General features: G+C 41.1%; 1 protein-coding gene across 4 annotated transcripts; it reads right to left on the reverse strand.

Annotated features, from left to right (window-relative positions):
- Window positions 1–95: 95 nt before the first annotated feature.
- SASS6 (SAS-6 centriolar assembly protein) lies at window positions 96–12,936 on the reverse strand. Of its 4 annotated transcripts, none has more exons than XM_084211464.1 (18): window positions 12,851–12,923; window positions 11,846–11,906; window positions 10,129–10,208; window positions 8,826–8,930; window positions 8,357–8,528; window positions 7,357–7,434; window positions 6,274–6,393; window positions 5,994–6,185; window positions 5,594–5,788; window positions 5,180–5,269; window positions 4,911–5,090; window positions 4,269–4,350; window positions 3,772–3,881; window positions 2,806–2,928; window positions 2,362–2,450; window positions 1,825–1,916; window positions 1,633–1,735; window positions 96–389 (listed from the first exon to the last, which is right to left on the reverse strand). In XM_084211464.1, exons 1-17 carry the CDS (start codon window positions 12,916–12,918, stop codon window positions 1,647–1,649), a joined length of 1,926 nt encoding a protein of 641 aa, XP_084067590.1. In that variant the 5' UTR covers window positions 12,919–12,923; the 3' UTR covers window positions 96–389; window positions 1,633–1,646. The 4 variants fall into 4 exon arrangements, with proteins under 4 accessions (XP_084067590.1, XP_084067589.1, XP_084067591.1 ...); XM_084211463.1 differs by lacking the exon at window positions 96–389 and adding an exon at window positions 416–1,534; XM_084211465.1 differs by lacking the exon at window positions 96–389 and adding an exon at window positions 417–1,266.
- Window positions 12,937–12,938: the final 2 nt, after the last annotated feature.

Raw genomic sequence — 12,938 nt, forward strand, 5'->3', positions numbered from 1 at the left:
ACCTTAAGTGAAGTTCAGTAGTTGCATGTGTGTTATACTTCAGCAGGTGGAAAAAGTCATCTGGAGTAGTGATCCAGCCTGCAGCTTTCTGTATTAGCTAAAGCAGCCCTGAGCACAGTGGAAGGGTCCCGGCTGTCCAGCAGCACAGGCTGCCTACAGCTGCTCCTTGTTTCCTGGGCACCCAGTGGAACAGGACGACCACAGATCCAGGCTCCAAGGAACGAGGCAGTTACACACAGCCAGCCTGGCCAGAGCTCCCTTTGGATTGCAGTGGCCTGGGAGGTGCTGCCACACTCCTGTGACAGCAGCTCCTCTGCACGGCGAGATGAACACAGGCTCAGGCACTGGCACCTGAGGACAGCAGGAGAGACAGCTCCGCAGGGCTGGGCCTGGGGAACAATGAGCACATGGAAAACTGCAGGAAAAGGTAAATAAAATCGAGCTGTTCTGGTGCTTACCTCAGCTGGGAATTCCAGTACAGTGGAGATGTTGGTTAGTATTACTCCTGAAACAGTTACTAATCAGAGCTTTTGATAAAAACCATTTAATATTTCCATTAAAATGTACATATGACAAAACCAGACACTATACATTAACATGGTGCTAATTTATAAACAAATGTACGCATTTCACACAGCAAAACAAACCACTGAAATGTACAATCCTCTGGGTGCACCTGAGTAACTAAGGTAAAAGGAATGAATTATCTTTACCAAAAGTAAGGAATGGTCATTGTAAGGGTACTTTGCCTTGCATAAGTCCATGCATGCTCCTTCTGCAGGGGGCAGACACCAAGTCCCAAGGGTTATCCCAGCATCTGAACCCACAAAGAACAAGCTACACAGATGTAAGAGTATCTAAAATTTCTGTGTAGTCTTACAAGTTGTAAAGAAAATTTATAAAAATTATGTAACTTTAAGCTGTTGATATTTGTCAACAGTTAACTATTTAGCTACTTCACCTTTTAATGTTTTATGCATGGTGGCCTGTGGAATGTAATACTGAGAGAGTAACAGAAAAGTTCGGGAAACGAAGACAGAATTTTAATTTTCTATCTTCAGTGAAATAATCTCATACTAAAAATGCTAAATTATTTGTAAGTCTCTATGCAATTCAAATAAGCTGGTTCCAAAATTAAGCCAGTTTTTAAAACTAAACTGTAAGGGCTGGTTAGTGAGGCAGTCATGCCCCCTAAGAGCTTGACCTTTACTAAAATGGACAGCATAGAACAGTTTTCCTGTGTTTTCCTCTTGCCTCATCCATTCTCTGAAAGGAGTCAAGAAATACATATTCAGATAATTATTCTCACTCAAGGAATGTACATTTCACCTGTTTTTTATAAAAAAGTCACAGCACTTTAATGAGTTTTTAGGAGGATTTACAGGGTCAGCAATATACAAAGAAAATTCTGCACAGCCCTGGTGATTTCAGGGTTGTTCCCACTAAGGCTCCTTAAGGCTTTATCTTCTTCTCCTCAGGCTCAAGCACCCTGAAGCATCATCCAAGTCAGTCAAGATCCCTTCCTCAAAGAAAACTGGCTCATAAAATTATGTCAGTTCACACTGATACTTTACTAACACACTATTGCAGGACATTTAAACATCCCCCCAATTATTAAAAATGGACTCTTACTGTAAGACCCCTGTCTATGATCCAGGAAAATAGGCCGAGGCTGGTGTCCCAGCAGCTTTTGGCGATGGCTGTGCTTTGGCTGGCAAGTATGGCCTCAGGTACTCTGCAGAACAGCACAGGACACTGCATTGAACCATGGCTGTCACTGCCCTTCAGGTCTATTTCAAATAAAACCTTCTGTTTCGTACTTACCCGAGTTAAGTGTGTTTTGACTAAGCCCTCTTAAAGGAATGCTGTCATCTTTTTTCTTGAAATACTTTGATTCCAGCCCCAGGTGATCACCACTAGAAATAGAAAGGGAAATTAAAATTTAAAGCAAATGTAGTTTGGCATCAGTGCATTATAACAAAGACTTGGTCAGGAAAACCTTCGCTACAAGTCCAACAACTGTATTTCATGACCTTTACCATGTAAAGTAAAACCATCAAAGAGTAGGTTAAGAACAGCCTAGAACTAATTTTTTTTCAGTGACCCAGCATCTGATGGCTTAAATCTGTCACCAGGTGCAACACTGAACTGTTGTTCCTTGGGGCCCACTCCTGCAAGCAGAGCTCTTCCTTTGGTTTCAACAAACCAACACAAAATTGGTAAGCATGGTAATGAAGAAAGGCAGACCACAGAACCAGGCTAATACTAGAACCTTTAGTCAGTTCCAAACACACCAAGCTGACAAACGGCTTTATAAATTGAAATAACAAAAATACTAAAAGTGCAGTAGCTGACACTCACTTCTCCTTGTTTGCTGTGTGACCAGCTGCAGGCACTGAGTGAGCATCGGCACACCGACCAGCTTTCGAAAGCTGCGAGTTCAACTGAACCTGCAGAGACAAAGAGCTGCAGGTTAAGAGTTACTCCAGATCTGAGAGTCCCCTCCCCCAAGGGCATTCACAGAGCCAAATTCCCAGACATTCCTGTTTCTACACCTCACGGGCCCTGCTGTGCAGCAAAGCCTGTGAGAAACAGCCTAAAGACAAGCATTAGCTATGACTAACAGTCATAATGCTCAAGGCAGAGAGCCTAGGAGTAAATACAGTAAATACACACTTTAAGAAATAGTCAGACTGCTGTGCTTTGCTGTTTTATACAATTTAAATAAAATTTTATACAATAAATAAAGGCAATTTTATACAATTTTAAACATTCTTAAGCAAACAAAAAAGTTTAAGTGCCTGCCTTTGATACTGGACATTGGGAATTTCCATTTTTGCTGTGTATCGGTTCCGAAATGTTCTGGAAGGCATAGAGAGGCGAAATGGGATGACTGATTCCTAAGCTATGAAAGGATGGTCGGTCAGGCTGTAAAACAAATAGAAACTCATCCATAAATGAGAAACATAATTTTACAAGTAACTGTAGAGATTAAAAATTCCAAAATTAACAAAATATCTCCCATTACAAAACCAACACTCATGTGACTCTTCCTGATGGGAAGAAAACATCATTTTTCCAAGATTCGCACACTTAAGGAAAACGTAACTTTACAAAAGTTAATCAAAAGTTAATGAGGTGAGCACTCTCAGCTAATAATAAGCTACACACCCTGTCACTGATTAAAGCAATTAATGCATCCAGCTACAAATCCAGAGTCCTCTTTGTATGAGCAGCCCTTCCACTGAGAACAAGCAGCTCATTGATTCCTGTTGTCGCTGTGACAGCAGAGCTCTGTACAACACAGGGTGAGAAGCAGCAAGTCACACTATTCAGCAACTGCAGGCAGCATTCCTTAGCCCCTGACTTTGCTGTTTCTAAAAATCATTAGTTAAGAGTATTGAAATAGTACACTTTGGGTTTTAACCTTTACAAAGAGAATTAGTAAGCTAACCTCTCAACACAAAAAAGCCTTATTTTTTTGCCTTCACTCTGCACTTCATCTTTTCCAAACTAATTCTGTTATTGCTTAGTATATTTTATGTAAACAAGAGCTTAGAAGATTCTCACCTACAAGGCCCAGGGCATCAAGAAGCACCCAACAGAGTTTTATATTGTTGAAAAACAAACAAACAAACAAAGCCAAACCACACCCACCCAAAACTGTAAGGCCAGAAGAAGATGAAAGCACTTTATTTTTCCTCTTTGAAGGCCCTGTATTTAGCAACTGATGCCCACCTCACCAGCCTGTTATTTACAGCTCTGCCTTACCATGCTGAGAGGTGAAACAGCAGGTCTCCCACCAGCATGGGCACTGGCAGGACTGTCCAGCTTCTTGGCCATCTGAACTTCACTCAGCTGTCTGTTCAGCCACGTGATAACTGCAAAGAGGAAGAAAAAGCTCAAGTCCATTTGCTCCCTCTAACAAGCTGTTGGAAATGGCCACTAGGCCTTCCTCACAAGAAATGACAGTTCACTGGTTGTTTTTCCTCCCTAGTACCAAGCAAAGCCATTTGTTGAAGGTCCCTCTCCCCCCTCCAGGCCTCTGAGCATGCACTCCACAGCCCCAAGCACCAGTCCCAAGGGAAGGCTTCCCTACGGGCAGCTCTTGGCTATGGCATGCCCACACAGAAGAGGCTTGTTTTCCACACATGACAATAATGGCAGCTCTTCACAAAAACCCCAAAATCTGCTTCTATCCAATTTCAATAGTAGTGAGATCACTGGGTCATTTTTACAGAGGGAGAAATCAAGCTGTACAAACTTACCATTTTCATTGGTTTTCAGTAACTGCTTACTTTCTTCGAGTTTTTGTATTGTACTTTCTAGCTGCTCTTGTAGCTTGCAAACCTGCAATTCCCATAATAATTGTAACACTATCAGGAGTGTTATACTACTAGCTACAAATAACAACAAAAAAGCATTTTGAAGTTATTCTAAAATTAAAGAAGTTTGAACTCAGTTTGTCACAAAGCGACATAGTAATTCTTTTAAAGGAAGCCCTACTTTCAGCTAGGATTTTGATAAAGTGACAGCCAGACTCCTTTTAGACCTTTATTTTTCTATGATTAAATAAACAGGGAATGTCCTGTTTAAGGGCATTCTTGTTCTTATTCCCTTCACCAACTTACACATGAATGTGCCTTCTTAAGGGTGCTGGTTCATCCGTTACATTGCTTTGCAATCTTCAAACAATTTTAGTTGCCTTCCATATAAATGGATGGCTTTTACAAATCAGGTTAACATTAAAAATTCTGAAAGTTGATGACAAATTTAAATAAATATGTTAATAAGCAAAAGAGTATATTCTATTCCATGGAAAGATTTAAGACCTTATTTCTGTAACTAAATTAAACCCAACAAAGTCCACACAATAGCATTTCCAACACACAAGGTTAACCCATCAATACCTCCTGCTCTTTCATGCGAAGGGATTGTCCCATCTCCTGCGATTCCCTCTGCTCTTTTTGAAGTTTCTCTTCTTTTTCTGCCAATAGTTTTTCTTGCTGAATTGTTACTGTATTTTTCAATTTTAATTTACTCATTAGAGTTTTCAAATCTCCTTGTAACTTCTTGATAATTTCATTAGCCTATTAAAAAAACCCAAGCCATATATTACAAAAATAAACACCCAAGAAAGGGAGATATTGCACGAGGGAAGTGCCATGTTCACACAAACCTTAAGGAGTTCAGCTGACAGCGACTTAATTGTTGTCTCTAGCTTTTCAATATGCCTTTGTTTTTCCTCTGTACTCTCTTCCAGTATCACCTTGAAAAGAATGTTACAAAATATAATAAGGCTGTGATACATATTGTTTATGATTTCAAGTAGAATGTTCATAATTCTTAAAGCACTATCCTTACAAGGAACCAGCCAGTGCTTTTCAGTCTGGATTAATCCTTTTTTTCCAAAAGTACCATAAACTATTACTCCAGTACCACAGGATTAAATCTGAACCCAGTATACTTTTGAAGCCATAATTTAGAATCTTAACTACATTTGAAAGCTGACTGGCAGTATTCATAAAAACTGGTCAGCAGCTACTCTATGGAAACCACAACTAGGAAGGCTAAAAAAAATTAATGAAGAAACCTTCTGCTCCTGTGTCGCATCTAAGACTTCTTTTGTTCTGGTGACGAGCTGGTCTTTGTCTTTGATCTCTTGTTCCAAGACAGCAACTCGTGTCTGCAGCTGATTAATGAGTTTCTCTTTTTCATGACATTCAGCATCCAGAGTTGTGTTCTCCCGGCGCAGGGACAGCACTTCCTGCTTTGCTCTTTGACATTCCTAAATGTTGGGAAGGAAGTGAATTTTATTCTTCAAGAAAACCTGTAACAGTAATTTAAACATATATATTTAAATAGTAAGCATAATATGGAATAAAGAGGAAATAAATGAACTTAATATGCTGTATTTCCTATGACGTGCCCAGGCACACACTGTTAATGCTCTAGCAGTAGTAAGCTTAATTTTGGATATTGGGAAGCCGTACATCTTCTAACCCAGAAAGCTTTGCTTTCAGTTCTCTGACTGCGGAGTCTCCTTTGTATCTCCTCTCTGTTAGGTCTTTATTGATGACCTCGAGTTCTGAGAGCCTGTTCTGTAACTGCTGAATACTTTTCTGATGCAAATTTTCCAATTCCTTTTTCTGTTGTTCATGCTGTTGTTGGTACTGAGTTTGTGCCTGCGAGAAGCAAAGAAATGAAGCAGTTATCCGATGACTCTGACTATTCCCATACAAGAATCTTATTAATTCTTTCCAGCCATTGTACCTGGAGAGCTCTTTCCTTCTCACTTGTCAGCTCCTGTGAGTGTTTGTTGCTCAGAGCTGTAGTGTAGGATGTCCATTCATTTTTCAGTTTGTCAAGTTCCCGGCTCTTCTCTGACAAGGTCTGTTTTAAGTTTGACAAAGCACATAAAGTTTAAAAATGTAAGCATTTCAGCCAATACACAGCCATTACTGATACTTACTAAAAGGGCGTGGAGTTATTAAAAGAAGTCTAAATTTCAGCATCAGATGCTGAAATAGGTTAATTTTGTAACAAGAAAAAGGAAGGCACTGAGAAGCCAAAGAGCACCGTTCTAATGCTGTGGATAAAATAATCTTTAATTACCAATTGTGGTTTTTCCCAACCACTATTAAAGAGTGAGAAAACAGCCTGATGATGCTCTCTACCCTTGTAACACAGAATACTCTCTTAGGAAAAAAAAAGAAATAAAGTTCTTCAGCAGCATCTTTTCCTTTTTTTGATTTGTAATTCTGCATTCCAGTTCACCAAACACATTCCAGTAAGTCAAACTGAAGCTGCAGACATGAGGCAAACATATTAATATAAACATAATATTCCATTCCAAAAATAATTCTTAACAGTTTTCATAGAATTGTTCTGTTTCATTATGGTCAAAAAAGTCACCTTGATAATTGCAGAATCTGACCCAAATCATTCTCTTGGAATACAGAATTACTATGCTGCCTGCAAAAACCAAAATGGAGTAAAGAAAGTCCAAGACTTCCAATTTATTTACCATACTTTCCCAATTTTTCCAAATAAAACAATTTTCAATGATTCATGGAATATATGAAGTATATTTATCCTCACATGACCATATATTTAGTATTCAGTTTGTGTGTGCACACACAGACCTCTGCACAAAATAAAGTAAAATTTTGCTTGAGTACGGCAAGAGCTCAATTTAATTCTTCAGCTGCTGGCTTTATTCACTCTCTAGAAAAAGTAGTCTAGACTATTCCCTTCACTCAGTCTCAAGTCAATTATCTTGGCTAGCCTACAAAAAGGGACATTTTCCATAAATCAAAAAAACTGCAACACATAAAAGTTAAAAATTTATGTTACCTGTTGAGTGTAGCTCAGTTGCCTGGTAAGATCCTCTTCAGTTTTTTTAAGCTTTTCTTCCAACATAATTTTATCCTCCTATGTACAAATTGACATCAAGTCAAATCCTCAGCTCCCAAAACACAAGTAGCATTTAGCTCCCATTTAATCAGCACAGCCTGCCTAAGCACCCACATACTCACTGTATTTGTGAAAAGATCACCTTGTTAAATAAGTGCCATACTGAATAAGATATAATTAGTAAATTCAAAAGAAAAGGTATTAGCCCACAATGTAAAAACCCCAAATTAACTTCTTACCAAATTCCTATCAGGAAATAGTATCTTATTTACAAGATATTTTTACAAAGGAGTTACCTAAACAAGAGATCAACTGTAAATCTATGTTATTAAAATTACTTATTAGGTGCCTAGAAACATAACAGCACAATAGGAGAGACAAATCCCAGGCTGTGAAACTGGAACAGACAACAGTCAAACTATGTGGCCTTTAATTTTTCACAAAATCAAACCCAGCATGCTACCAGACTGCATCTACATTCCAATTTTAATTGGCTTTTTATAGCTGTTAGCCCTGTGAAGCCTCACAATTACCAGCAGCCTGTGCTCTCCTACAGCCAAGTGCAGAACAGAGACTGAAGGTTCCAGTAAGTGCTGCAGCTGCTCTGGCCACCAGCACAGGCTGTGAGCAGGGCAGTGCAGCAGCCAGAGCATGCAGCAGCTGCACACCACGTGCACTGCGTGTAAAACACCTCCCTTCCTGCCACCTCAAATGGCACTGCCTTTCTGAAAATGCATTTTCATCGCCAGGGGGATAGCAACAATTCAGATTTTACAGCATGCACTCAAGTAGCTGCATGCAATTACATATTTAGGCTAAAAGAAAAAAAACCAGAGCATACAACTTACGTACCTACTTCTGAATTACTCAGAATGAAAAAAATGCTTAAGTACATACAGCATTGAAGCTTAGTTGCAGTTACAATAAACTTTCATTTTACCTTAAGGCGTTTCAAACAGTTGGCTAAAAACTTCTTTATTTCTGCATCAGTTCCTGGCAGGAATTTTAGAGAGAGATGGGTAAGGTGTTTGAAAGGGTTGGTCTCCACTACATTTAAACAGACAGGTGTGTGATCTAGAGCAGGTGCTGAAGAAACTAACTGCAGCAAAAACCTAGGGAAAAACCAAGAATAAATGTTTAGCATTTTTTTCCTGAAACTACCTGTAGATCCTAATCTATTTCCCAATAAAATATATTCACATATGTGCAGTAAAAGGCTCTCCAGTTTTTGCTCAAGAAAGAATAGAATTCTCCAAAGACTCAGGTTTAGCCACATCCACCAACAAATTCAGGTCAGGGCAGGTCAGATTATCCTTTTCTACTGACTCTTCTCAGTCTGAATAACTGACAAGCATTTTAAGAACTCAACAGGTACACACAGAGTAACGTGGCACACACTTGTGACCTACCTTGGGATATCTTTGTTCTGCTCCTGAATGCATTGCTGAAGCAGATCTATAAATTTTTGCGGGAAAGCAGAGAAGTCCACCAAGAGACCTTGCTGGGATTTCAAACTATATGAACAGACAGGAAAAAAAATGTTAATGATATAGAGAACTGTAATTTATTTCCTATAAAATATTTTGTTTTAGACATTAGAAAGAACCAGCTCTGATCATTAAAGTTTACTAGCATGTTATTTTCAACCAGAAGTGTGTCCACATATCACAAAATCATGGAAGTGGTCAGGCTGGAAGGAACCACAGTGGGTCACAGTGGGTCCAACCTCCCTGCTTGAGCAAGGTCATTCTAGAGCACATCTTGGGTAATAATCCCCAGAGGACACTTCTGATCACAAGCGTTCTTGCAAATGGGCTGCACTGATAAAAAACCAGAAGTTGTTGTGGTGTAACAAACGTCTTTCTTTGAGAAGGCATCACCCTCACAGCACAGTGTGGAGCAGTGATGGGACAGGCACAGGGAACAAGCACAGGACAAGGAGGGGAGCCTCAGCCATGACCTCGATCCCCCACTCGCCCATCTCTGCCCCCCTTCTGCACAGACACAGCAAACTCAGACAAACATCCTGCAGTGCACACACAAAGCTGTGCCCCCGTGCAACAAAACACTCCTGCACATCTCTCCTGCAAACACTACTTTGCTTTTGCCTTTTGATCCACACACTGATCACACCTCCCTTTTTCAAAACAACACCAAAGCTACTCCCCCCCCCAAAACCCCTAACAAACAAAAAAAAAAAAAAAAAAAAAAACAAAAAACAACACACCAAAAAACCACAGCAAAGACCAATATAAATAAATACCTAAAGAAAGCAGAAAACTGAACTGTTCATCTGTTCATGCCTGGAATCCAAATTTGCTGATTTGCTCAAATTCTGAGCAAGTAAATGAGACCCAACAGTACAATTATGCAAGAAACCCCTAAGATACAGGCACAGGTCTGTAAAACTATGTCCATGCAAACAGACTTTCTTCTCATAATCATTTCCTGAACTAGTTCACACACACATACAAACACAATAGTCTGTAAGAAGCAGTTAGGATAAACAGAAGATACCAGCAGTATTCCTCTGTGTAACCTGAGCTGGTCACTCTCCTGAGCCTGGCTGTTTCACCCACTGGTCAGAGAACATTGACAAAACACTGACAAAACCTGAACTCTAACACAGATCACTCTAAGCTAAAAATATTCCCTTTTTCTTTTTTGCCATTTAGAAATGTTTCACAGAGAAAATATTGTGACTTCACTTACCTTTGAAAATCTTCCTCTGATATGACAAGGTTATAAAGGAAAAAAGGATCAGTATCATCAGTCAATCGAACGGCTAAGTCCTGGAAAGATGTACATTTTAAAAAGATTAAAATACTATAAATATTTTAAACCAGCATTGCAAACAGAATTGAATACTTTCATTGTTTAGTCAAAAATACAAGATAATAGTGGCAGCTGATTCACAACATGTAAAACATTATCATTTAACACAACTTCAAATATTACAGCAGGAAAACAAGGAAAACTCTTTCACAAAAGCAAACCAAGTCAAAACCTTAAACTCTAAGCTGCAGCAAAGGTTTTGAAATTCAGTGTATATCCATAATTTTTCAGAGAAAAAGCTATTTGCTCCTTTTTTCCCCTCATGAAGTAAGTCTAGCACGAGCAGTCTGCTGCCATGGTTTACTAATACATCACTCCCATAACTGGCAGCCTCTCAGAGCACACTGCTCCTGAAGTGCATGAAACCACCTGCTGCTTTCATACACTGGAATACAGAGCTCTGCAGATTGGATATACAGCTGAATCCAGGAATGCCATATGGCAAACTGCAGGATTATGCTGCTTAGCTTTGAAACAGACACTCATTTGTTCACTGGAGGCCCACACAGTGTTTTGGAAAACCTGCCCTCTCCATAAGCATTAAGCCTTGAACTCCAGGGATGGGGTGATGCAGTACATTAGGCTCAGGCAGCTGCTCTTTGGAGCAAGGCTCGCCCCTGTGGCAAGGATATTCCCTAGCAGAGGTACAAAAGTAAAGCAGAAACGTGTCAGCTGTTCCAACATTACAAAGCATGACACAGCACTGTACATACACATAACTGAAACTTCTTTCAGTAATTCAGGTGCCAGTAACACCAACAAAACTCTCAGCTGGAGATGCATAAACAAACTCAGGGGCTTACACACACAGACAGTTACAATTAATGCTACCCCAAGCCATCTGGGGTGGATTGATGGGTGGGATAAAATGCCTGCTTGGTCTGAAGTCCCATTACTGATTAGGCATTGGAAGTTCCCGTTTAGACTGATCATTCCCTGAAGGACTCAACTGCATTTCCAGTTTCCAGGCTCCTCCTGACACGGGCTGCAGCTCAGCACACTCTTCTAACTGAACTGCTTCTGCTCAGAGGGAAGCACCATTATCACTGCCACCAGCAGCAGAAACTGACCAAAAACTGCTGTACTCCTACACAAACAAATCTTTACCCAACAACACCATACATACAACACCAACTAATGTAAACATCGTGCTGGGGGGGATGAACACTTTGGTGACAAATCAGACATACAACAGAAGAGATGACAAAGTCTCCAGTAGTGGTCTCATTGTGATTTTCCCTGAGAAAGATTTTTTTTTTTTACTCCCAATTTAAAACCTTGAACTAAAGGTACTCCTAAGCTCTCATGTTCCCCTGAGCATCTCGAAATACTTTTAATATGCAAGCTTGCTAAGACCCATCAACAGCCAAATTAAAATAGAGGGCTTAAAAAGGCTGGGAGGTGGGGGGAAAGGGTGGAAAAACACAATATTAAACCAACTAAGTTATTCCAAAAAATTGTATAAAAAAATAAAGTAAGGTCCAACGGCAAACACTAAAATCCCATTTTGATTTTCCTTTTTCTACTTATACTTCCATAAAATGAAATTCAGATAATACCTAATGGATGACAGAGATAAGATTAACTTACAAACCTTTTTATGAACAGGATTAGAAATTGACAGTAGTTCAATATTCACTCGAACATTTAATCTCCTGTGTACAAAAAGATGAAACTCAGTAATAAATTCTCCAAATAACATGTGTTCACAGCTGCATTACAGGAATCAATGACATCTCAAAAATAAAAATTTAGGCGGAAACATAAATAAAGTTCCCACCGATGTCTACACTTAAAATATAAGAGCTTCAGTCACTGCAGCTCCTCAGAGCTGGTATTTTTTGCTGCTTACAACAGACTTGAAGTAGCAAGGCAGAAGTTTTAAAACTTTGTCCAGAAACGAAAACTTTCGTAAAAGTCTCTGTTGAAATTTATTAACGATTACTGAAACTCCTGATAATCATTTATACAGCGCTACCTTGTCTTCAATGATTTCTTATCGAGTACTAAGTCACTTGTATTACAACGCACACCACAGACATCAGCCTTTCCGTTCCTTCTCACACTGTCTAACCCAGACAGGCCCATAGTGCCGAAATTCATCCTATTTTGAAGAGACGCTTCACGTACGGGATGTGTGGGCTTTCCCGGGCCTCACCGCCGTGCGCACCCTCGCACAGGGGGCTCAGACCCGCGGGTCCCTGGGCCGCAGGGCGCTGAGGAGGAGCCGCGCCTCAGGCGGCCGCGGCGGGGCAGAGGCGGGAGGGCCCGCGGGCAACCCTGAGGCCCGGGAGACGCCAACGGCCCCGGCCCTCGGGTGGCCTCAGCCCCGGGCACAGCGGCGCTTCCGCCGAGCCACTGCGAGTCCGCTCCGCTGCCGGCGCCCCGCCGCCTTCACTCCCTTGGCGAGGCACCCAGGGCGACCGCCCGGCTGCCCCGGTCCCCGCCAGAGCGGTCCCTCCCTCACCCGGACGGTGCCCGCAGCAACCCCAAAGCGCAGCACGGCAAAGCGCTGCCCAGCGGCGCTCAGAGTAGGTAGGAGAAAAGCGCCTGTGGCTCGAAGCCCTTCTGAGGAGCACAGAGAGGCTCCCGCACTCACCGCTCCTCGCAGCCGCAGCCCCGCACTCGCACCCACACCGTCCGGTCGAAGATCCGCTCCGCCGCCATCTTGCTCCCGCCCGCAGGGA

Source organism: Fringilla coelebs (genome assembly GCF_963513975.1).
Source record: "Fringilla coelebs genome assembly, chromosome: 9".
In the NCBI taxonomy this organism is placed as follows: Eukaryota; Metazoa; Chordata; class Aves; order Passeriformes; family Fringillidae; genus Fringilla; species Fringilla coelebs.

Bases quoted from the DNA above. Each gene is read 5' to 3' on its own strand.
- SASS6 (XM_084211464.1), bottom strand. From the start codon at position 12,918: ATGGCGGCGGAGCGGATCTTCGACCGGACGGTGTGGGTGCGAGTGCGG. The intron at 7,435-8,356 runs GTAAAATGAAAG...ATTTGTACATAG, and splicing joins ACTGTTTGAAACGCCTTAAG to GAGGATAAAATTATGTTGGA. The intron at 5,270-5,593 runs GTTTCTTCATTA...ATTCTTTTCAAG, and splicing joins ATGCGACACAGGAGCAGAAG to GTGATACTGGAAGAGAGTAC.